Source organism: Eschrichtius robustus, chromosome 10 (assembly GCF_028021215.1).
Source record: "Eschrichtius robustus isolate mEscRob2 chromosome 10, mEscRob2.pri, whole genome shotgun sequence".
Taxonomy (NCBI): Eukaryota; Metazoa; Chordata; class Mammalia; order Artiodactyla; family Eschrichtiidae; genus Eschrichtius; species Eschrichtius robustus.
Window position 1 is genome coordinate 22,068,471 of NC_090833.1, and position 24,523 is coordinate 22,092,993.

Sequence of the window (24,523 nt, forward strand, 5' to 3'; positions counted from 1 at the left end):
TCCTTAGTTACAGAGAAGCCCAATATACTATTTCTGTCATCTAGGAATTTAAAAATCAGGTTAGGAAGATAATATATGAGCAGAAAAAATTAACAATGTTAAGAATTAAATGATAATATAAAATGACCATCAAAAGGTCTTTCACAAGGTATAAGGTCAATGCAAAGTATCTATCACATGACTAAACTGTAGAGCAGGGAGGAAGCAGAAAGCTGTAGTGAAAAGAGCTCTGCACTATGAAATAAAAGATGTAGACTTGATTTGAAAAGTCAAGTACTGACTCCTCAACAAGTCATTTTCTCTCTCTGATCTTCACTTTCTGTTTCAGTATAATGATGATGAGTCAGTGTTTCTCAAACTTTAATGTACATATGAATCACTGAGGATCTTATTAAAAATGGAGATTCTGATTCAGTCAGTCTGTGTCGGGACCTGAGATTCTGCACTTCTAATATGCTCTTAAGTGTGCTGATGCTGCTGGTCCAGGAGCCTACTTTGAGTTACAAGATACATGATGCTCTCTAGAATTTATTTTCACCCTAAGAGTTAGATTGGTAGGGCTGTGCCTTTATAAGCAGGAGAGATCAGCTTCACAAGAAGTAGGAACTGAGCTTGAGCGGGACAAAGAAGGAGAAACTAACTTGAGAGAACGCATTTCAGGCAAAGGAAACAGCCCGTCTGAATAGAGGCAAAAATGTGCAATAATTACTCAACGAAGGCAATGATGAGGCTCAAACAAAAGATTCCTGTATGAGAGAAATGCGAGGCCCTGAAGGAATGGGCACCCCGTCATATCTGACCCTCCATTTTGCAGTACCAAGATCATGTCCGTGGCAAAGAAGGTGGAATCTGTGGCACCACCTAGAATAAAATTTATATTTCTCTGCCTCCCTGTAGCCACGTGACTGAGCTCTTCCCAAAGCATATAAGCAAAAGAGGCTTATGCAATTTCTGAGGGATGTCCTTAAAAGGAAGTGGTGTGTCTTGCTCCTCACTTTTCTCCTTCCTGATGTTATTGATAGAATACAGATGTAACAATTGGTTCCAGCAACCACCTTGGAGTATACAGGATAAGAACTAAATCTAGGAATGGCAGAGTGGAACAAAAGAAGCCTCAGTCCCTGATGAATTGTGAAACTGTCTCACTAGCCATGACCTTCTAGCCTTGAGACTTTTTGTGTGTGTTTTAGCCATCATTAATTTCAAGTTTGTCTCATGAAGTGAAATTTAATTTTTAATAGACTTTACTCTTTAGATCAGTTTTTGGTTCACAGCAAAATTGAGCAGAAGGTTTAGAGATTTCCCATATCAAAATTTAATTTTAAATTTGGGAGTTTTATTACCTAATGGAAATTAAGAGTAAACATTCTGATCATTAGCACTACCTAGATTTCCTAAACCTTGCTTGTCCTCTCTTTCTCACCTCTGTTTCTTCTTCCTGTTTTGTTACTTCTTAATATTGATTCTAAGACCTCAGTTTTTTTACTTTTATTAATTTGTTAGTATACTGTTTTAACATATATAGGCATTTTCTGCCATGTGTCCTGAAAAACCTTATATTCTTCAAAACTGCACAGTAAAAATAACAGGGCATACAGGAAAATTAGCTTCTGTAGTGAAAGCTATGCAACTTGCAACAGAGCACTAATAAAAATAATAACTATTCTAATTTATTTTAAAAAAGACCACCAGCATACTTGAAAAGACATGTTAAATTCCTAACAAATAAATACATATTAGGGTAAATATAGAAATTTGAAAAAAATGAAGATATCTTAATGGACAGGCTAAAGGAGGAGTTGAGGATACTGAATTATGGAGACAAGGGCAAAATGCAAAAAGATCATGGAGAACCATGCAGTAAGCTTCCTAGCTTCCAGGACAGAGCTCATGGCCAACTAGAGCAAGAGGAAGAACATATAACAACATTCTCTATTCCTCTGTGGCTTGCTGCATTCAGATAAATGCAGTTGAATACAGGACATTGCACATATATTTAGTTCATGTACACCTCATAATAACTATGTGAGATGGGTATTACAATCCCAACATTACATGTAAGAAACTAAGACTCAGATTAAGTCAATTGCCCACAGACATGTAGCTAGTCAATAGTTGGAGTGAGGATTCAAACCCTCAAACCGTAGTCTGTATGACTTCACACCCTATACTCTGGTTTGGTTTATATAACATCTTTATTGAGATAAAATTCATATCCATATAACTCCCATTTAAAATGTCCAACTCTGGGACTTCCCTACTGGTCCAATGGTTAATACTTTGCCCTCCAATGCAGGAGGTGCAGGTTCAATCCCTGGTCAGGCAGCTAAGATCCCACATGCCTTGCAGCCAAAAAAACAAAACATAAAAGAGAAGCAATATTGTAACAAATTCAATAAAGACTTTAAAAATGGTCCACATCAAAAAAATCTTTAAAATTTTTTTTAAAAATTTAAAAAATAAAGTGTCCAGCTCAACAGTTTTTAGCATAGTCACAGGGTTGTACAACCATCACTACAATCAACTTTAGAGCATTTTCATCAACACAAAAGAAATTCTGTACCTATTAGCAATCACTCCCTATTCTTTCCCCCTTACCCTGGATGGACTACCACTAGTCTTCTTTCTGCCTCTCCAGATCTGCCTATTCTGTACATTTCTTTTAAATGGAATCTAACTAAAATCATACACCAATCCCAGCAGGGGGGGGCGCTGGTGGTGATTTCCCCACACCATGAAGCAATGCTCTACAACCAGCTGGGTGTCTTACGATTCAACTCAATTCTGCCACTATCAACCTGGAGATAGCATCAGATCCCACAGGTTAAGGGTTTAGTTCTACAAGACTGCCCCCGCACCCCACACTTTAGATGCCGTTTGCAAGGTTATCACCTGTGCTTCTGACTGACCATCTATAGATTGGAGGTTCCAACAACCCCCTCTTTGGGTTCAATCAACTTGCTAGATAGACTCACAGAATTACAGAAACATTTTACTTACTGGATTACCAGTTTACTACAAAAGGGAACAGTCAGATAGAAGAGATACATAGGGCAAGGCATGGGGAAAGGGCATGGAGCTTCCATACTCTCTCCTGTCACCCCACTTTCCCAGCACCTCCATGTGTTCACCAACCTGGAAGCTCTCTTAACCCTGTCCTTTTGGGTCTTTAGGAAGGCTTCATTACATAGGCATGATTGATTACATCATTGGTCATTGGCAGTTGATTCAACCTCCAGCCCCTCTCCCCTCCCTGGAGGTCGGAAGGGTGGAACTGAAAGTTACAATCTTCTACTCACATGATTGTTTCTCATGGCAACCAGTCCCCATCCTTAGGTGCTTTCCAAAAGTCACCTTATTCACATAACCAGAGATAACTTTATCGCTCTCATCACTTAGGAAATTCCAATGGCTTTAGGAGATCTGTGCTAGAAACGGATATGAAGACCAAATATATATCTCATGTTATAAATCACAGTATCACACATACAGTATGTGATCTTTTGTGACTGGCTTCTTTCACTTAGCATAATGTTTTTAAGTTTCATCTATTTGGTAGTATGTATCAACACTATTTTTTTTTTGGCCATGTGGCATGAGGGATCTTAGTTCCCTGACCAGGGATCAAACCCTTGCCCCCTGCAGTGGAAGCATGGAGTCCTAACTACTGGACTGCCAGGGAATTCCCAGCACTTCATTTTTTATAACCAAATAATATTCCATTTTATGGATATACCACATTTTATTTATCCATTCATCAGTTGATGGATATTTTTTCCCCCTTTCTGGCTATTATGAGTAATGCTGCTATAAACATTTGTGGACAAGTTTTTGTGCAGACATATGATTTTATTTCTCTAATGGTGGAATTGCTGGATCATATGGTAACTTTGTGTTTAACTGTTTGAGGAATTGCCAGACTGTTTTCCAAGCAGCTGTATCATTGTACATTCCCACCAGCAGTATATGAAGTTAAAATTTATTTACATCTTGTCAACACTTGTTATCATCTGTCTTTTTGATTATAGACATCCTGGTGGGTGGCTCATTGCATGTCACTGTAGTTTTGATTTGCATTTCCCTGATGGCTAATGATGTTGAGCATCTTTTCATGTAATTATTGGCTTTTAGTATATCTTCCTTGCAGAAATGTCTATTCAAGTCCTTTGCCATTTTTAAATTGTGTCATGTGCCTTTTTATTATTGAGTTTTAAGAGTTCTTCATGTATTCTAGATACAAGTCCCTTATTAGATATGTGATTTGCAAATATTTTCTCCTGTGGATTGTCTTTTCACTTCCTTGGTGGTATCCTTTGAAGCACAAAATTTTTAGATTTTGATGCAGTTTGATTTATCTACTCTTTCTTTTGTTATTTGTGCTTTTGGTGTCATATCTAAGAAGGCTTTACCTAAACCAAAATCACAAGGATTTACTCCTATATTTTCTTCTAAGAGTTTGCCTGTGATTTTTTTTTTTAAAGCCATAAATCAGATCGTGAAATGTCTCAGTTATTGGTGGTTTATCCATTTCATCAATGGTATCCCATTTCACATAGAATAAAATCCAAAGTTCTTACCAAGTCCTGTAAGATCCAACATGATCTGATCCTTGCCCACCTATCTAATCTTACTCAGTTCCAGTCACCCTGACCTTTCTGCTTTTCTTAGACTATGCCAACCTTGCTCCCCTATTTTAAGCCTCTGTATGGCTTACTCCCTACCATTATTCAGGTAGCTGTAGCTCCTCAGAAGGCCATTTACTAACTACACTCTCTAAAATATACCTTTTGTCAACCCTCTGGCTGTTACTTGATGTTCTAATACCTCTTTTTATTTCACTCATAACAGTTTTTCACCACCTGGCATTATGTTATTTACTTATTCATATATTTGTCTGTTGTCCCATTAGCAGGTAAACTTCATGAGGGCAAGAACTTTGCTTTGTTCACCATTCCACTCCCAGTGCCTAAAGAGGTGTTAGCACATTGTAGACACTCAATAAATATTTCATTTAAGTTAAGGAATTAGTGAACTGCAGTGGATTAATTTACTCAAAAAGAATGATATGGAAAGAAAGCAAAGACAATATAGACTGGAAGCCTGGGAAACATCAGCACTACAAGTTAGGCAGAGGGAGTGGCACCAATGAACAAGGAATAGATAATATTGGACAAGGAGGAGATCCAGGAAATACTGGTCTTTACAGTTCACTTATATCTAGGGAAAGAGAATTGATGCGGTTTTCTCAAAACTATAGTACCAAGGATTTTTATAAAGTACTGACTCTGTCAGTAATATTTATTTTTTTAAAAAGCAGTTATCTAAGCACTAAATTTAGAAGTCTATAAAGATCCACATAGGAATCAGTGTTCTTTTGAGTAATATGGACCTGGGTGAGTTGAAATATTTTTTCTTGTACCTTGTATTTTCTTAAAGAGTAAAGCAGAAACTTTAGAGATTTTTCTATATATGATTTGGGTATGACATGTTCATTATTTTTCTCTAATTACATTGGGGAATTATATTGATTTTGGTTCTTTCAGTCTGTACAGAGAATTATTAAGGCTAAAATATTTTAGGATATCATAAAAAATGTATATCAGAATGTGTAGCTAAATTGCCAATAATATATTTATCTGTTGCAAAAATCAGTGGAAAGATCTCTTGTAAGTCCAAATACCCCAATGATATAGACAATGGCAGATATACCTGGATCAATCAGGAAACAGGCGAGGTACAGGCAGGGTCAGGGGAGCCAAAAAAAAAGTTCCCAGGACTAACAACAGCTGGAAGTTGTTACCACCCTAAGCTTGAAGGAGCAGTAACCAAAACAGTAAGAACTGCAACTATGGGAGAGAGGCTGTCTGATAAAAGATGTAACTGTTGGTAGAAGAATGCAGCCACTTCTCCAAACTGTGGCCCAGGAGGGAAAGATTTGGAAAGAATAATATTTCAACCTGTTTGTTTTCCCACCTTTGATCTCCTGCCAATGCTTCCACTGTTTGAACGCAACCAGAAGACAGAGCAAGGGAGCCTAGTTGGTTCACAGAGCTCAGTCTCCTAGGTTGTAGAACAGAATGTAAAAGTTGGATAATGACATGGAAAAACAGACATTCAATATCCAGCACAAGGGCATTTTGGCAATGCATGGCAAAGTCTAAAAATCTATGTATCTTTAACCTCATCATTTCCATTTTTAGGAACTGCGTTTTGAGAAAACAATTAGACAAGTGCACAAAGATATTCCTTGCATTGTTGCTCATAATAGCAAACAATTACAAGTTTAAATTTCCAATACTAGGGAACTGGTTGAATAAATTATTATTTACCAATACAATGGGTTCTTGTTCATCCACTCAAAAATGGAGTGAATTGTACATTGATTGACATATAAATGTGCTCATGCTTCATTGTTTAGCAGAAGAAGAACAGGTTACAGAATACTATGTACTTAAATCCACTTTTATTTTAAAATATTCCAAAATAATTGAGAAAATACAAAATTTTAAAATTCATCTCTTGAATGGTGGAGCTATGGGTAATTTTTCTCTGGATCTGTTGGGATTTGGTAATTTTCTAGAGTGAACATATACTATTTGTTAATAAAGATGTTTTAAAATAGGACATACACAAAATCAGTAATTTTCTAAAGTCACAGGAAAACAGTTACAGGAATGGTGGCTAAGCTTAGCTGTGAATTTGAGGAAATTGTTCCAAGTCCAAACCCAGATTCCCAAACTGAAGTAGAAGAAGCCAGCTTATATACCCATAAGGACTACAATGAAGTCTTTACACTTGTCAACGGCTTAGAAAAATGTCCATTACTTCAAGCACAGAAGCAAGGTAAAACATTTGTTATTTCCATTGTTATAAAACATTTCTTACTAATATACAAATGTTCATTTCGGTGATTTTTTTTTCTTTTATTGGATTTTTAAATTTTTTATTTTGCTAAGGATATTCACCCACAAAATTGTAATTCTAAGTTTTACGTTAGTGAACTATTTTCTTTCATATTAATCCCCTTTTTGTAAATGTAGTTGTTTTTGGAGTTTAAGTGTGCTGAGCTTCAGAATAGCCTCAGAGGTTTGATCATAGGTTGCTCACAACATATTGCTATAATGATATTAGCATCTATGTACAGATCTGATGACACAGCAGTCTGGTGTAACATTAAATTAGTAGATTATTAAGTGATAGTTATATTTTATTTTCCCAAATATGCTAAAGATTTTCAATCTTATCTAATTTATATGAAACCATAATTCAAAGTGGAGATAGAAGAGTTGCAGTATTAGGTCAAGAAATTCACTCCGTTTTTACAAATTTACAGTAAGTAATAATTAAAGATACATTTTATCCAAACTATATTCCAAATCTCTCATCTTACTAGAGGGTGATAAATTTTTCCAACTGTGTAAAAACTTGCTGAGAACTACCTTTCTTGTATGTATAACAACCTATTCCCTTTTTATATTGAAAAACTTATGTCTCCATTATATAATTGCTACTATCATTTAAGATATGCTTTAGCTTGAACATGAAAAATAATTTGGTTCTTTTAGTGCTGTTTTTATGTATATACATAAATGGTGTATAAAATTTTTAGTGTTGGTAAATATGTGTGTGATATAGAGAGAGTTAAATCCCTCTTATAGTTTGAGAAGATAGAGATTGCATTAAAGACTAAACTTGAGAGCATGCTATAATAGGAAGAGCCTGAATTTGGAGTCAGAAGATTTGATCATAGTCTAAATCTACTCTTAAAAAGTGGCACAATTTTGACAGTTATTAAAAAGTTTATGGTTTTCAATTTTCTTCTATAATTTCTTTCTTTTAATTCATTCTTTTAATTTCTTATAAACAATTTTGTGGGGATCAAATTATATATATGTACATGTAAAGATATGATATATAAAAAATAACAGGCTACCCAACCACAACTGTTATTATATTAATGGGGCAAGCTAGAAGCATCTATTGGCAAATTTCATAATATCTGTCATCAGCTAGAACCAGAAGCTTCTTTAACTATTATACACCGAATGAAAATATGCTTGAGTTTCCCAAATACATATGAATTGTCCATATCCTATATCTCCTTAAGGGTCCTGTGTCATTTGACGTCACTTTATAAATTTAAATTTGCAATTCCATTTATTTTCCTTGCAGTTATATTGATTGCTACCAGATTTATAGATACTTTGGTCTCACTGTCTAAATGGAAAGGAATGTATTATACTTTGAGATTCAATTGATACTGTAAATTTGCTCTGTCTTATAAGAAATATAGTTATTACTAAATTATAAGTTAATTCCAAACATATATTTCTTTAAGACATAAAAACAGTGGGTATTTTTTTTTATTGTTTGTTGGTTTGTTGATATGTACTAATTTTTCTATAATATTCACATATTATTTGTCAATAAATGTAACCATTTTTATGAATATCCTTTTAGACATCCCAGGAATATATAAACAAATACAAATTTTTAATTTTTAAAAATTGTACATGTACATAGTTTAGAGAGTCACATAGTTATTCAATGTTTATAGTAAAAAGCAGCAGCCCCCTAGCTTCATCAACCACCCACATGTATTTTAGCTTTATAGAGGTATAACTGACAAATAAAATTGTAATGTATTTAAAGTGTACAATGTAATGATTTGATATACGTATACATTATGAGAGGATTCCCACCATCAAGTTAGTTAACACATCCATCACCTCACATATTTACCTTATTTTTTCTTCTTTTTTTTTTTTTGGTGGGAACACTTAAGTTCTACTCTCTTAGCAAATTTAAACGCTACAGTATTATCACCTATAATCACCATGTTATACATTAGATCCTCAGACCTTATTTACTTATAACTGCAAGTTTGTACCCTTTACCAACCTCTCTCTATTTCCCCCACACCCCAGTTACAGCCCCTGGCAACCACCATTCTACCCTCTGTTTCCATGAGTTTGGCTTTTTTTTCTTTTTTTTTAATTAATTAATTAATTTATTTATTTTTTATTGATTGATTGATTGCTATGTTGGGTCTTCGTTTCTGTGCTAGGGCTTTCTCCAGTTGCGGCAAGCGGGGGCCACTCTTCATCGCGGTGCGCGGGCCTCTCACTATTGCGGCCTCTCTTGTTCCGGAGCACAGGCTCCAGACGCGCAGGCTCAGTAGTTGTGGCTCACGGGCCTAGTTGCTCCGCGGCATGTGGGATCTTCCCAGACCAGGGCTCGAACCCATGTCCCCTGCATTAGCAGGCAGATTCTCAACCACTGCGCCACCAGGGAAGCCCAGCTTTTTATTTTTTAATTAAAAAAAATTTTTAGATTCTGTATATAAGTGATACCATGTGGTAGTTTTGGTTGTTCTCTGACTTATTTCACTTAGCATAATGCCCTCCAGTTTCATTCATGTTGCAAATGGAAGGATTTCCTTTTTCAAGGCTGAACAATATTCCCTGTGTGTCTGTGTGTGTGTGTGTGTGTGTGTGTGTGTGTATCACATTTTCTTTACCCATTTATCTCTCAACAGACACTTAGGTTGTTGGCTATTGTGAATAATGCTGCAGTGAACGTGGGAAGACTCTCTTCGAGATAGTGATTTCATTAGGCATCTGTTTCTCCCTTTACAACATTTATATCTTTTTTGGTCTTACTGTGCTGGCTAGGATCTACAGTACATTGTTCAATAGAAGCAGTAATAGTTGCCATCCTTGTCTTGTTTTGATAGTAAAGGAAATACTTTGTTTCACCATTAAAAATGATGTAAACATTATTTCAATGTTTACATCATTTTCAACGGCGAAACGTTAGAAAAACTTACATACTTTATTGGGTTGAGGAAGCTTCTATTCTGAGTTTGCTAAGAGCTTTTGATCATGAATGAGGACTGAATTTTATCAGTCCTCATTCATTTAAAATTGTATTAATGAATTTTATGTTCTCCTACATCTTAAGTATATAGAATGTCCCTTTACTAAAAACTTATAATCCTATAATCTAAACAAAATTGTTTTACTATTGTGATCATATTATATATGCCTTATAGTATTTTTAAATGTTAACAGTATTTTGGGAACATTTCACCATATATTTAAGTTTTCTTCCAAATCATGGCTTTTAATGACTGCAGCTTTTAATCTTATTCATGTATTATAGATTTCCCAATTAATGTTGTTTTTAATTTAAAGTATGTTCCTAAATGTATTGTGGACCTGAAATAAATAGATTGCCAGATATTTCTCCTGCAAAGATGGGTTTATTTGGGATCAGCAGAGACTTGCAATTCCAGGTCTGCAGCCATGGTGAGCCACATGTAAGTCCTTGCCCAGCAACGGGGGAACTCTTTTATAGAGGGGAAAAGGAAGTTGGGAGGGCTATAGTAAACAAAGAGTCTATGGCTTTTCATTGGCTGAGTCCTTGCCAGGAAAGAAGAGGCGTCTTGCTTCTTCTGTTGGGCTCTGCTATCATAGCAGAGCATGAGATCTTTCCCTGATCATCTCCCAACTCTATTTAATGAGGCTTCTGCTTCTTAATTTTTTGCATTATGTTTCCATTTCCAATTATTTCCTTAGAGTGAATTTCTGGAAATGAAATTATTGATGTAAGCATTTTTTGGCTATATGTCCACTAGCATGGTATGAGAATACCCTATTTATGCCAGCCTTATCATCATTACTCTTGATGTTGTGATACATTTATCCAATGTGATGGGCAAAAAATTATATTTTTGCTTGCATTTTTTAAATTACTGGTGTTTAATGTTCATTTGCATATTTTTATGTTGTGAGATGATTCTCCTTTGTCTCTTTTTCTATTCTTATATTTTATCTTTATGTATCAAAGATATCAATAACCCCAAATATATTTAATTTGAACCTAACCAGTCCTGTCAATGTTTCCTTTATGATTTCTTTCATTGTTTTTAATACTGAGAAAATTCTTCCTTGGATTAAATAAATATTTATTCATATTTTGTTTGAGGTTTTCTTCAAGATTTTAGCATATGTTTAAAAGTAAAAATAAAAAGTTTTTTTCCTAAATGTTTTGGCAGTTGTCCCAATATTGTTTATGGAATACTCTTTCCTTTCCCCACTGATTAGAAATGCCACTTACATCCTATGCCAAATCCTCAATCACATTACTGTTTGTTTCTGGATTTTCTATTATGTTCTATTGATTTACCTATTACTGTGTCAGTATCATACAGTTTTAACTATTTAATACACTAGTGTAACATGTATTAATAGTCTCCTCATTTTTTTCCTACTCTCACGTCTATATTCTTCCAGACTTACTTTGTAATCAGTTTTCCGAGTTCCAAGACAGACCACTTGAGATATTGAAATGTTATTGGTACCTTTTAGAATTTTTACCATAGTTAGTCTTTTTAGCCAGGAAAATGGTTTATCTTGCCTTTTCTTCAAGTTTATTTATTGGTTGATTGATTGATAATGCTCCTCAGTAACATTTTATGGTTTCCTCCATATACTTTCTGCACATTTTTGTTATGTTTATTCCTCAATATTTGCATATCTGTGGCCATCATGAACGAGTTTTTCCATTAATTTTTGACTAGGTTTATATATATATATATATATATTTGAAAACCATTGATTTTATAATTTTTTATCAGACACTTTAGTGAACTCAGTTGTTTTCATTTCGTTATCTTGGGTTTTCTAAGTAGACAAAAGTATCTTCTGCAAAGAATAACCCTATCTTCTTTCCTATCAGTAGACCTCTTTCTTTCTGCTTTTTTTCATAGTTAACTAGCCAAAATTTTGTTTCCTCATGACAATTTAACACTCCTCTACAATAGAGGAAAACAGTCTCCTCATATCTGTGTTGGTACATATACTAGTGGTAATAAGGTAAGAAATCCAGGGTATGCTGGATTTCTTAGAATATAAGGAAGTAACACCCCTGGTAAAACCTTTGATAGTTATAAAGAACATTAGTTGTGGTGTGATGCTGCCCTCAAGTGGCTCCAACAGAAAAAGGTGGTTACAATGTTCATTGCAGCACTATTTACAATAGCCAGGACATGGAAGCAACCTAAGTGTCCATCGACAGATGAATGGATAAAGATGTGGCACATATATACAGTAGAATATTACTCAGCCATAAAGAGAAATTGAGCTATTTGTAGTGAGGTGGATGGACCTAGAGTCTGTCATACAGAGTGAAGTAAGTCAGAAAGAGAAAAACAAATACCATATGCTAACACATACATATGGAATCTAAAAAGAAACAAAATGGTTCTGAAGAACCTAGGAGCAGGACACGAATAAAGACGCAGACGTAGAGAACGGACTTGAGGACACGGGGAGGGGGAAGGGTAAGCTGCGATGAAGTGAGAGACTGGCATGTACATATATACACTACCAAATGTAAAACAGATAGCTAGTGGGAAGCAGTAGCAAAGCACAGGGAGATCAGCTCGGTGCTTTGTTTCTACCTAGAGGGGTGGGAAAGGGAGGGTGGGAGGGAGACACAAGAGGGAGGGGATATGGGGATATATGTATACGTATAGCTAATTCACTTTGTTATACAGCAGAAACTAACACACCATTGTAAAGCAATTATACTCCAATAAAGATGTTAAAAAAAAAAAAAGGTGGTTAGAAAACAAGACCTCATAACTGATATGAGACATCCTCATGGACTCCCAGAAATACCAGGATGAGCCTGTAGGAAGGAAAGACGGCTAGAGGGGCTGAGTTTGAAAGTGGAAGGTGGAGATGGGGATATAAATGAATGCTGTTTGGGTTTTTACTGTTAACATGACTTCATTAGTACTTACAGAATGGATTTCCAAACAAACCATCTTTAAATCGTCTCAGCTAAACCCTGCTTAGACATGGAACTGATTTTGGCTAGCTTTCTGCGGTGTATCATGCATGGGAAGCTCTTGGCCACAGGATTGTCAAGAACTTAACAGGTTCCAATAAACAGATAAACAATCTCTTAGGAGGCTAGTTTACACAACAAGTTCTCTTTTGGTATTTTAAGTTAGCACTAGGCAAAGAGATGGTCCCTGCCTCTCTACTCTACACCACATATTTATTAAGCACATGTATACCAGTGATGTAGCTGGTCATGGGAGACATCACTTCATGCTATCCTTCTCTCGTACCATTCTAAAATTACTTAACTGAAAAGCCACTGCCCAAAGCAAGAGACCATTGCTTCCCCTTCAAGGTGGCTTTCGCTTTGGGGAGCTTGGTTTTCTGAGTAGTTCCTCATCTGAGCTTATATTTTCCTCTTTCTTTTTCCACTCAGAGATTATTGAGGAATGGGAGTAGGTTTTATGTTCCCTTCTGGGCCTAGAAACTGCTAAAGCACTGACACTGTTAGCTAAGATTCTAAAGTGACCCAAACATGATAGGGTCGGGATAGAGAGGAGAAACCTATTCCAACAATTAACTGTTAGCAGTCGTGTTTCCTAATATGTAAGCTGTATCACATTTTTCTAGTAGATACTTCACTACACAGCTTCCATTGTAATTTTATAACAAACATGTTTGAACAACCTTAGCGTGCTAGAATCAGAGTTGGTCTCATTTATAGGCTTTTTAGACCATCTCCATTCCCTACATGTCAGTCTCTGGGGATGAATTGGAGACCTTAAGAGATAAAATCTTACAGAGAAGAAAACACTAGGGTCAGCAAAAGTCAAATGCTTTTATTTCTTTACAATCTTGCTGAGGCTAGCCCTGGCTATTTTGAGGCATAAGACCACAAGATATTTTCCTCCGTTGATTACATTAATTTTGTTGGAAAAAAATATGAGCCTTTACAACTCTTTCAGGACATTTGGTTACTACTCAGTGTACTAAATAATGTTAAATTTTATTGAGTTTCTGCCTATGTACCAGTACTATGCTACATGATTTATTTGCACAGTACAATGAAGAACTAAAGAATTTAAAATGTGTTTGACTATTATGTATAAAATAAGCTACAACAATATATTGTACAACACAGGGAATATAGCCAATATTTTATAATAACTATAAATAGAGTATAACCTTTAAAAATTATGAATCACTATATTGTACACCTGTAACTTATATAATATTGTACATCATCTATACTTTAAATAAATAAATAAATAAATAAATAAATAAATAAATTTAAAAAATGTGTTTGAAAACCCCGACTGTATCAATGGCTGACTACAGTAACTGTCTAGATCCTTTTGTATAACTTTTAGATTTCTTCTTCTTCCTTTATATTTCTTATTTATTTTCAAATTTTTATATTGATGATGAAGAAATAATTTTTGTAAATGATTTGATGGCCTATAGAAGTCAGCTACCAACTTTGCAAACTCTGTTGAGTAGGCTAAAACTGTTTTTGGTAAAGGATCCCCTGTTAGATTTCAAAGGACAGATCTTCACAGAAGCTAATTTTTTCAGGTACTTAATTGCCCAGTGTTGTGAATATTTTTAAGAGAAGAAAATATTCTTTGTATGCTCACAAGTCTAGATGTTATCAATCATAGTATTTTATCATTGTCTACTTCAACTCTAATTTTAATCACTATGTATTTTGATTAACCACATTTGGTATGTACCTTGCTTTTAGTAAACACTAATATAATGTTTTATTTTTTGTTAAGGGAGTGTTTCTCTTTTCAAGGAGATATGAAAGGTTTTGTGGAAGATTTTTACATGGATAAAGAGAACTTTCGTCAGGAGAAGCTAGAAGATACAGTAGGTTTAAATGAAGCTGTAATATTTGCTTTCAGTAATTTTTAAATAAAAGTTAGTAAATCACACTTTTACAAGATGTAGTAATATACATTGGCCATCTACTATTGTCAAGTTAAAAAGACTTGATAACGGATTGAACGTGTATCAGTTAAGGAGTCAAATTTACTTCAGAGACAGCGGTCTAAACCTTGGCTACACATTGGAAGTACTTGATAAATTTTAATAAAATTCTGAAGCCTGGATCCTACTCAGATATATTCTGATTTAATTGGTCTGGTGTGCAGCCCAGGTATAGGGAATTTTTTAATAATTTTAATCAATATACCTGGTATAGGAGATTAAGTGGTCATATATATATTGGTCTTAAGGCGTTTAAAGGTTTTTTTTTTAACTAAAAACTTTAACACACATGGTAAAAATATTAATTCACCTATTAGCCCCTTTTCTCCAGTCCCCCTCTTCCTCCCCTGTTAATTCTGAGAGTTATGCACATACAGTCTCACTTGTTGAAGAATCCAGTTCTGTAGGAATGAAAGAGAAATAAATTCTATGGAATGCAGTAAAGATCCATTCCATTCCATCTGCTCTTTTTACTTCTCTCCATTCACCAGCTCTCATTTGCTGCAGTGATTGTTTTTAATTTAGAATTTTGAAAATTTGTTATTAACATAAAAGAAGATACTTCTGCATCTAGGGATATTGTATGTCACTAATGTAATCAGTGGCCATGAAGGATATTACTCAGAGAGAACATTGCTTGTAATATATTTTTTTGGCTGCTACACTTACTTTTTAAATAAAATGTATGCAGAGCATTAAAATTTTTGAGTGTGGGTTTAGTCTAAAATTTGGTACACCAATTAAGCAAATGTATCTATTATGAACTCAGAAATATTTATTTGGAAAACTTCACTAAAAACTAGTTTTACCTATATGTTATTTCAGCCATCAATTTTGCCTGAGTGTGAATTCTTAATATCTACAAGCCTCAAACAAGAAGTTGATATTCCATCACTCTCAGAACTGAAGGAGTCATTAAACTTAATGCCAGAAATAATAAATTATGTAGATGAAAATGAAAAGCTTTTCAAAAGAGGTGAGAGTTAATATTTAAATCTATTACTTGTTAGAAGTACTTACTAATGTTTGTTATAAAAATCCTTGTTCATTAAACTTTTTTCTGAACCTTCAGATTTTTGAAGTGTCCTGTAAGTTTACACAACGAAATCTCAAAATTATTATTGATAAGACACTTTTCTCATTGTCTCCTCTTTATACACTTGCAAGCTTAAAATGTCTCTGAAATTAATCTAACCATTTCAAGATAATTATAAAAATAGAGCTAAAACACATATGACTGTACTAATTTTTTTGAGTTATTTTCTTATACATAGTGACAAAGCACTAACAACTTCTATGCTGACTTTAGAAGCTCAGAGTAAGGTTATGATTCATGGAATCAGATGACTGGGAGAGTCATAACCTAGAATTTAGATGGTTTCTTCCCAGTTAGACTAGTAAATATTGTTGAAGTCTTTTAATATAATTTAAGCCCAAATATTTAACTGTCCTCTCATACATTCCAGTTGAAATAATCGAAGATAAATAATATTAGGGAGAAGTGAAGGGGGATTTGTGATATCCACTGAGAATAGGGATGCTTGCCATCAACAGAATTGAAGGAATTCTTGCAGACAAGACTAAATCAAGGGGATTACTGATGAGCCTACAAGTCAAGCAAGGTAATGAAAAGCCAACCTAAGTAAATAGATCAAATTTATACCAGAACTTGGAAATCTAGCAGAGCTCAAAACTGCAGGTGGCCCATGGGCTTGTTAGAAGGACACAGATCTATGCATGGTAATGGAAAAGGACAGGTGAATTTACTGAATGACTGTGGTGCTACGCTCCCAGCCTTCACTTGGCCCTGATGGTGTACTAAATGACTCCTCAGAATCATTGCCACTGAGGAATGAACAAGATTACAGAAAAACTAATATCATAGTACTTTTGCTGGTAGTAGACTTTTTCCTTTTTTTTTTTTTTTTTCCAGATCTTACTATCAAGCATGGAATTCACATTGAGGATATAAAATGCAGCTCCACAGAAATTTTGGCCATTCAAAGTCAATGTGAACCAGAGTACAAGGAACCAGGTAGAAATTTTGAATAAATCATGGAGCTTATCAGGGGATACCTATATATGATGTAAAAGTACAATACATTCACATATAAAGTCTACTATGAGACAGTTTTCATGTTTAAAATTTGATTATTGCAAGCCAAGTTGTTCTTTTCTCTTATCTATCCCTTTACATTTGTTACTATCATTAACATCCTTCTAGCATCAAAAGAGGAGAGTTACAAAGATTGAGGAAGAGGAATAGAGGAAATAGCATTAATATTAAAAATAGAAATCTTGTAATTTTATAGCTCAGTTAAAAAGAACTTTATATTTTACCTCAGTATTAGCAATCTTGCTGACCCTTGTTATACTTTTGTAAATTTAACTTTTTAATCCCCAAAGCAATCCCATCATTATTGTTACTATCACTATCCTACCAAATTTGGAATCTCAGAATCATCTCTTGTTCCAGTGTAATGCCAGATTGTATTGCTCCCTAACTACGTTGATGATGCTGTTATTTAGTTACATTTATATCTGATCATATTAATCATCTATTTGGTAGTATACTGCTTTATTTATGAAAGTGACAGAAACACACTGACTACTTATGATAAATGAGGATTAGTTTTTCAAGCCCACCCTATAAAAGATATAACTCTGTGCTAGGCCACCTAGACTCCATACTTTTTAAGGTGAAAAATTACTGTCTATTAATACTATTTGTTTAACATCACCAGTATTTAGTATGGAGATAAAAATAGTACTACCTCTTAAGTACTGACAACATAAGTTGTCAGAATTGAAAACATTATTACACATAAAGTCTTAGAATTTATCTTATATAGTAAACAATAAAGTTTAGTTGCCAACGTATTTTTTAAAAATCACTAGTATCATAGTTGAGACACCATGTGGTATATGTGTAATCCTTTATATGGATGGAAATTTAAAACAGTTATTTTGTATTTCAAATAACCCAAATTTCTTTTGATTGAAAATTTCTGTTGTAACACAATGATCAAACATAATAGTTGCTTACAAAAAGTTATGAATTATACATAATTTTATTCAATGTTTATGTAACATGATTTTTTAAATTTTATATATTCTAGTAGAGTTAGAAATGCCATTAACTCATCTACGCCTAACAAACCAACATTCTTCAGTGAATTCATTATGTGCAGAACTTCAGAAATTTCCATCTTCTCCTGCTTGTAAAATGTAAGTAAAGATTAAATCTAGAACTCAAATTGCAATTCAGAAGAAGCAATCTTTAATTAAATCTCTCCATATAAAGTCAATTTCCCAGATAGCTCTGTGAAAAAAATGTAAGAGATTAAATGGTGTTCATAGTAAGCAACTGAAGGGAATATATGAATATATATGTACATAATTGTTTTTATATGCATAGAATATCTTTAGAAGGGCACACAAAAATCGGGTACTGTTGGTTGAGCCCAGAAGGGAACTGGGTAACCTGGCAATATAGGAGCTAGTAAGTGATCAAGCTAGGCTCTTTTATACTTTTAGTATTTTGAATGTGAATATATTACCATTAAATATAAACAACTTGAAATTTTTAATTTTAATTTTAAAATTTAAACAATCTGCTTAGAACATTGCCAGTGGATGCTTACCAATGACACTGCCTCTGTTGTCACTCATTACCATGAAATACAGTGTAGCGGTATATTGGTTTGTTAGGGCTGCCATAACAAATACCATAGACTGGCTGGCTTAAACAACAGAAATTTATTTCTTCACAGTCTAGACGCTAGAAGTCCAAGATCAAGATATCAGGAGGATTGGATTCTTTCTGAGGCCTTTCTCCTTGGCTTGTAGATAGCTGTCTTCTCCCTTTGTCTTCATGTGGTCTTTCCTCTATGCATGTCTATGTCCTAATCTCCTCTTCTTAAAAGGATACCAGTTATTTGGATTAGAGCCCACCCTAATCATCCCATTTTAACTTAATTACCTCTTTAAAGGCCCTAGCTCCAAATACAGTCATTCTAAGGTACAGAGAGTTAGGGCTTCAACGTATGAATTTTGAGGGGGACAAATTCAGCCCATAATAAGTAGTTAAGAGTCCTGAACTAGAGCCAGATTGCCTGGCTGTATCATTTACTAGCTCTGTGATCTTAATTGCCCTGTGCCTCAGTTTCCTTATCTGTAATATTGGGATAATAATTGTACATACCTCATAGGGTTGTTTTGGGGTCTTCCAAAAGATTTGTCATACCTCTCTGACCAGGAAGAGCCAAGGATAACAGAGCAGTGTGTTCAGTGGTTGAACAATAGATTTGGCTATCAACTTACTTCCCTAGGAGTACCAGAGATCACATCCCCTCTCTAACAGAGGACATCCACTGACCTTCTTTACCTGTGTCAATGTGGTATTGGTGTTGGGGAAACCAGATATGTAGAACCAGATACTGAGCCACAAATATGTTCAGTACAGCCCAGGATGGTCTGTAATCTTCTCAGAGTTTATACTGCAGGGTTGGATCATTGTATTCTAGTTTGAGCCAAAATTGCATAGCTTAATAGCCCAGCATCTTTGTCCTCTGAGTCTGAGATAGCTTTGATTGCTATCTTATACCGTACAGCATACCTGTAATTTAATGTTTTTTATGTTAGATTAGTCTGCCATCCTGGAATAAAGTCACCTCATTCCCCTACTTCTTATGCTAGTTACACAACTAAGAACATAACCAGTACAACCCCCTTCTTCCCCACTGTAATCCTGGAACTTCATATGTCCTAAAATAACACAGTTTAAGGAAAATTACAGGAACGTCTCCAAGTCTCTAATAAATTATTCCCAGAGTGGACACTGTGTGCTGGGTTTTGAGTTCTTAGCTGTGATTGGCTGATCTGCCAGAGGAGAATGCTCTTGGATTACTGGAAGCAACTGGAGCATCTCACCACTAGCTGCTCAGGCTTCTATTAATGGTCTCAGGAAGGCGTCACAGCATAAGGTGGAGGAGCCTGACATTGAGGACCCCAATTATCTTCATCTTCTGGCAAAGAGGTATTTCCTTTGGGGGGTAAATTTGTGCTATACAGAACTCTACCATGAACTAGAACTGCCCATATCAGATATGAACTCTAAAAACATAGCATGGGATGAGTACAGAAACTACCTAAAATTGGTTTAAATATTTTTAATCCCTTTGTTAAGGTGCAAGATGTTTATTTGCAGGACCTACACTTCTTTTTTTGTGTGCTCTTTTACTCTTTTATTTACTCCATATACCCTAATCCATCTGTTAAGGCAGATTGGCAGTTAGAAACAAAAACTAGCTGAAATTAGTATAATCTTGAATTTCAATCTGATACTGAAAGTATTTACTTAAACTGCAGTAAACTCTTTAATCACACAAGTTATATACCTACTTATTGTTATAATTCAAATATCTAATGAGAATTTATGAAACTTGTCTTATCTGTGTATGATGATTTGCCAAAGTTAGAACAAAAAGACTTTTTTTTTGGTGTTTTAAATAGCAATGTTATTTTATTTTATTTTTTAACATCTTTATTGAAGTATAATTGCTTTACAAGGGTGTGTTAGTTTCTGCTTTATAACAAAGTGAATCCGCTATACATATACATACATCCCCACATCTCTTCCCTCTTGCTTCTTCCTCCCTCCCACCCTCCTTATCCCATCCCTCTAAGTGGTCACAAATCACCGAGCTGATCTCCCTGTGCTATGCGGCTGCTTCCCACTAGCTATCGGTTTTACATTTGGTAGTGTATATATGTACATGTGTGGAGAAAAGGGAACCCTCTTGAACTGTTGGTGGGAATATAAATTGATACAGCCACTATGGAGAACAGTATGGAGGTTCCTTAAAAAACTAAAAATAGAACGACCATATGACCCAGCAATCCCACTACTGGGCATATACCCTGAGAAAACCATAATTCAAAAAGAGTCATGTCTATTTACAATAGCCAGGACATGGAAGCAACCTAAGTGTCCATCAACAGATGAATGGATAAAGAAGATGTGGCACATATATACAATGGAATATTACTCAGCCATAAAAAGAAACGAAATTGAGTTATTTGTAGTGAGATGGATGGACCTAGAGTCTGTCATACAGAGTGAAGTAAGTCAGAAAGAGAAAAACAAATACCATATGCTAACACATATATATGGAATCTAAAAAAAAAAAAAAGTCATGAAGAACCTAGGGGCAAGATGGGAATAAAGACACAGACCTACTAGAGAATGGACTTGAGGATAGGGGGAGGGGAAGGGTAAGCTGGGACAAAGTGAGAGAGTGGCATGGACATACATACACTACCAAACGTAAAATAGATAGCTAGTGGGAAGCAACCGCATAGCACAGGGAGATCAGCTCGGTGCTTTGTGACCACCTAGAGGGGTGGGATAGGGAGGGAGGGAGGGAGGGATACGGGGATATATGTATATGTATAACTGATTCACTTTGTTATAAAGCAGAAACTAACACATCATTGTAAAGCAATCATACTCCAATAAAGATATTTAAAAAAAAAAAAAAGAGTCATGTACCACAATGTTCATTGCATCTCTATTTACAATAGCTAGGACATGGAAGCAACCTAAGTGTCCATTGACAGATGAATGGATAAAGAAGATGTGGCATATATATATACAATGGAATATTACTCAGCCGTAAAAAGAAACGAACGAAAAGACTTTTAACGCTCGTTCAAAGCATTACGCTCGTTAAAAGCCTATGCTCGTTCTCTGTCTAGCTGTGACCGGCTGAGGCAGCGCGGCGGCATAGGGACGGTAGCCTTGCCTGGCTACTGCAGCACTAGGGTGTCAGTTGGTCCGGCCCAGGACACTTCAGTTCTGCCCTGCAAGTATATATTTAATAACTGATTGGTGTGTCCCTATAATACAAGAAAATGGAAACTGAACAGCCAGAGGAAACCTTTCCCAACACCGGAACCAATGGCGAATTGGTAAATGCCCTGCTGAAGATATGGAAGCCGAACAAGCTTTTAAAAGATCTAGAAACACTGATGAGATGGTTGAATTACGCATTCTGCTTCAGAGCAAGACTCTTGGGGAAGTGATTGGAAAAGGAGGCAAGAATATTAAGGCTCTCTGTACAGACTACAATGCCAGTGTTTCAGTCCCAGACAGCAGTGGCCCCGAGCGCACATTGAGTATCAGTGCTGATATTGAAACAATTGGAGAAATTCTGAAGAAAATCATCCCTACCTTGGAAGAGGGCCTGCAGTTGCCATCACCCACTGCAACCAGCCAGCTCCCTCTCGAATCTGATGCTGTGGAATGCTTAAATTACCAACACTATAAAGGAAGCGACTTTGACTGCGAATTGAGACTGTTGATCCATCAGAGTCTGGCTGGAGGAATTATTGGGGTCAAAGGTGCTAAAATCAAAGAACTTCGAGAGAACACTCAGACAACAATCAAACTTTTCCAGGAATGTTGTCCTCATTCCACTGACAGAGTCATTCTTATTGGAGGAAAACCTGATAGGGTTGTAGAGTGCATAAAGATCATCCTTGATCTTATATCAGAGTCTCCCATCAAAGGACATGCTCAGCCTTATGATCCCAATTTTTATGATGAAACCTATGATTATGGTGGTTTTACAATGATGTTTGATGACCGCCGTGGACGTCCTGTGGGATTTCCCATGTGGGGAAGAGGTGGTTTTGACAGAATGCCTCCTGGTCGGGGTGGGCGTCCCATGCCTCCATCCAGAAGAGATTATGATGATATGAGCCCTCGTCGAGGACCTCCTCCACCTCCTCCTGGACGAGGGGGCCGGGGTGGTGGCAGAGCTCGGAATCTTCTTCTTCCTCTGCCACCACCACCTAGAGGAGGAGATCTAATGGCCTATGACAGAAGAGGAAAACCTGGAGACCGTTATGATGGCATGGCTGGTTTCAGTGCTGATGAAACCTGGGACTCTGCAATAGATACATGGAGCCCATCAGAGTGGCAGATGGCTTATGAACCACAGGGTGGCTCTGGATATGATTATTCCTATGCAGGGGGTCGTGGTTCATAGGGTGATCTTGGTGGACCTATTATTACTACACACGTAACTATTCCCAAAGATCTGGCTGGATCTATTATTGGCAAAGGTAGTCAGCGGATTAAACAAACCCGTCATGAGTCAGGAGCTTCGATCAAAATTGATGAGCCTTTAGAAGGGTCTGAAGATCAGATCAGTTCCATTACAGGAACATGGGACCAGATACAGAATGCACAGTATTTGCTGCAGAACAGTGTGAAGCAGTATTCTGGAAAGTTTTTCTAAGACTAGTGGAGAACTGAAGGAGTCCTTTGTCTTTTTCTTTTATCTGCTTCTATTTAAAAAGCCAACATTCCTCTGCTTCATAGGTGTTCTGAATTTGAGGTGTAGTGAAATCTTTGCTGTTCACCAGATGTAATGTTTCAGTTCCTTACAAACGGGTGGGGGGTGGAGAAGGGTGTGCAGAAACACTGAAATTTTGAAACAGCAGCAGAGTGAGTGAATTTTAATTTTTGTTCATTGGTGGTGGTTTAAAAAAAAATCCGGGGCTTCCCTGGTGGTGCAGTGGTTGGGAGTCCGCCTGCCAATGCAGGGGACACGGGTTCGAGCCCTGGTCTGGGAAGAGCCCACATGCCGCGGAGCAGCTGGGTCCGTGAGCCACGATTACTGAGCCTGCGCGTCTGGAGCCTGTGCTCTGCAACAAGAGAGGCCGCGATAGTGAGAGGCCCGCGCACCGTGATGAAGAGTGAACCCCGCTTGCCACAACTGGAGAAAGCCCTCGCACAGGAACTAAGACCCAACACAGCCATAAATAAAAATAAATAAATTAATTTTAAAAAAAAAGAAAAATGGAATAATATTTTTTAAAAAAAATCCCCCCATGTAATTATTGTGAACACTTTGCTTTGTGGTCTCTGTAACATTTGGGGGGTGGGACAGGGAGGAAAAGTAGCAATAGTCCATATGTCCATGGCATCTAGTCAGAGCAGTGTGCAGAATGTAATGCTCTTTTGTAAGAAACGTTTTACGATTTTTAAAATAAATTTAGTGAACCTAAAAAATAAATAAATAAATTAGCCGAAGGTTCCAGGGCCATTTGAAACAACTTAAAGGAATTTTCTCATCACTGGCGAAAAGTAAATTGTTTCCATTGGTTCATGACTATAAAAACTTAAAAATCCCTATTTAAGAAATAGATTTACACCTCAACTGTGAAACTAAAAACAAAGAGAAAAAGTGTTTAAAAAAAAACAGAAAGGAAAAATAATATGTAATGTTATTATACTCTTAACTTGCTTTTATGGCCCTAATTACTTTTATTTCAGAACACAACATTTTGGCTGGAGGTAGGCCCAGTTAACAAATATTCTGAGTTCCTGCTACATGTAAAACTCTATGCTAGATTTTATGGTGCTAAAAAGAAAAGTCTGTATGCCGTTGCATCTTTATTTCCGCACTGATTACTGAATCGTGAATATATTTTTATACATGACCAAAGAAGATATCAAATTCAGACATATCTTCAGAAAGCTCCATTAAGAATGAGAATAGGGACTTCTCTGGCGGTCCAGTGGGTAAGACTCCACGCTTCCACTGCAGGGGGCACGGGTTCAATCCCTGGTTGGGGAGCTAAGATAGCTGCATGCTGTGCAGTGC

At 36.0% G+C, this 24,523-nt stretch overlaps 1 protein-coding gene and 1 pseudogene across 1 annotated transcript in view; both read left to right on the forward strand.

The window, feature by feature from the left end:
* SHOC1 (shortage in chiasmata 1) overlaps positions 1-24,523 on the forward strand; it is a 91,699-nt gene that overhangs the window by 7,203 nt on the left and 59,973 nt on the right. The window contains exons 4-9 of the mRNA XM_068553105.1: positions 6,659-6,843; positions 14,264-14,429; positions 14,633-14,744; positions 15,672-15,822; positions 16,780-16,881; positions 17,966-18,074. Coding sequence (XP_068409206.1) covers positions 6,659-6,843; positions 14,264-14,429; positions 14,633-14,744; positions 15,672-15,822; positions 16,780-16,881; positions 17,966-18,074 — 825 coding nt within the window. The remainder of the gene's footprint in view (positions 1-6,658; positions 6,844-14,263; positions 14,430-14,632; positions 14,745-15,671; positions 15,823-16,779; positions 16,882-17,965; positions 18,075-24,523) is intronic.
* Positions 21,647-23,172, forward strand: LOC137770154 (heterogeneous nuclear ribonucleoprotein K pseudogene; annotated as a pseudogene).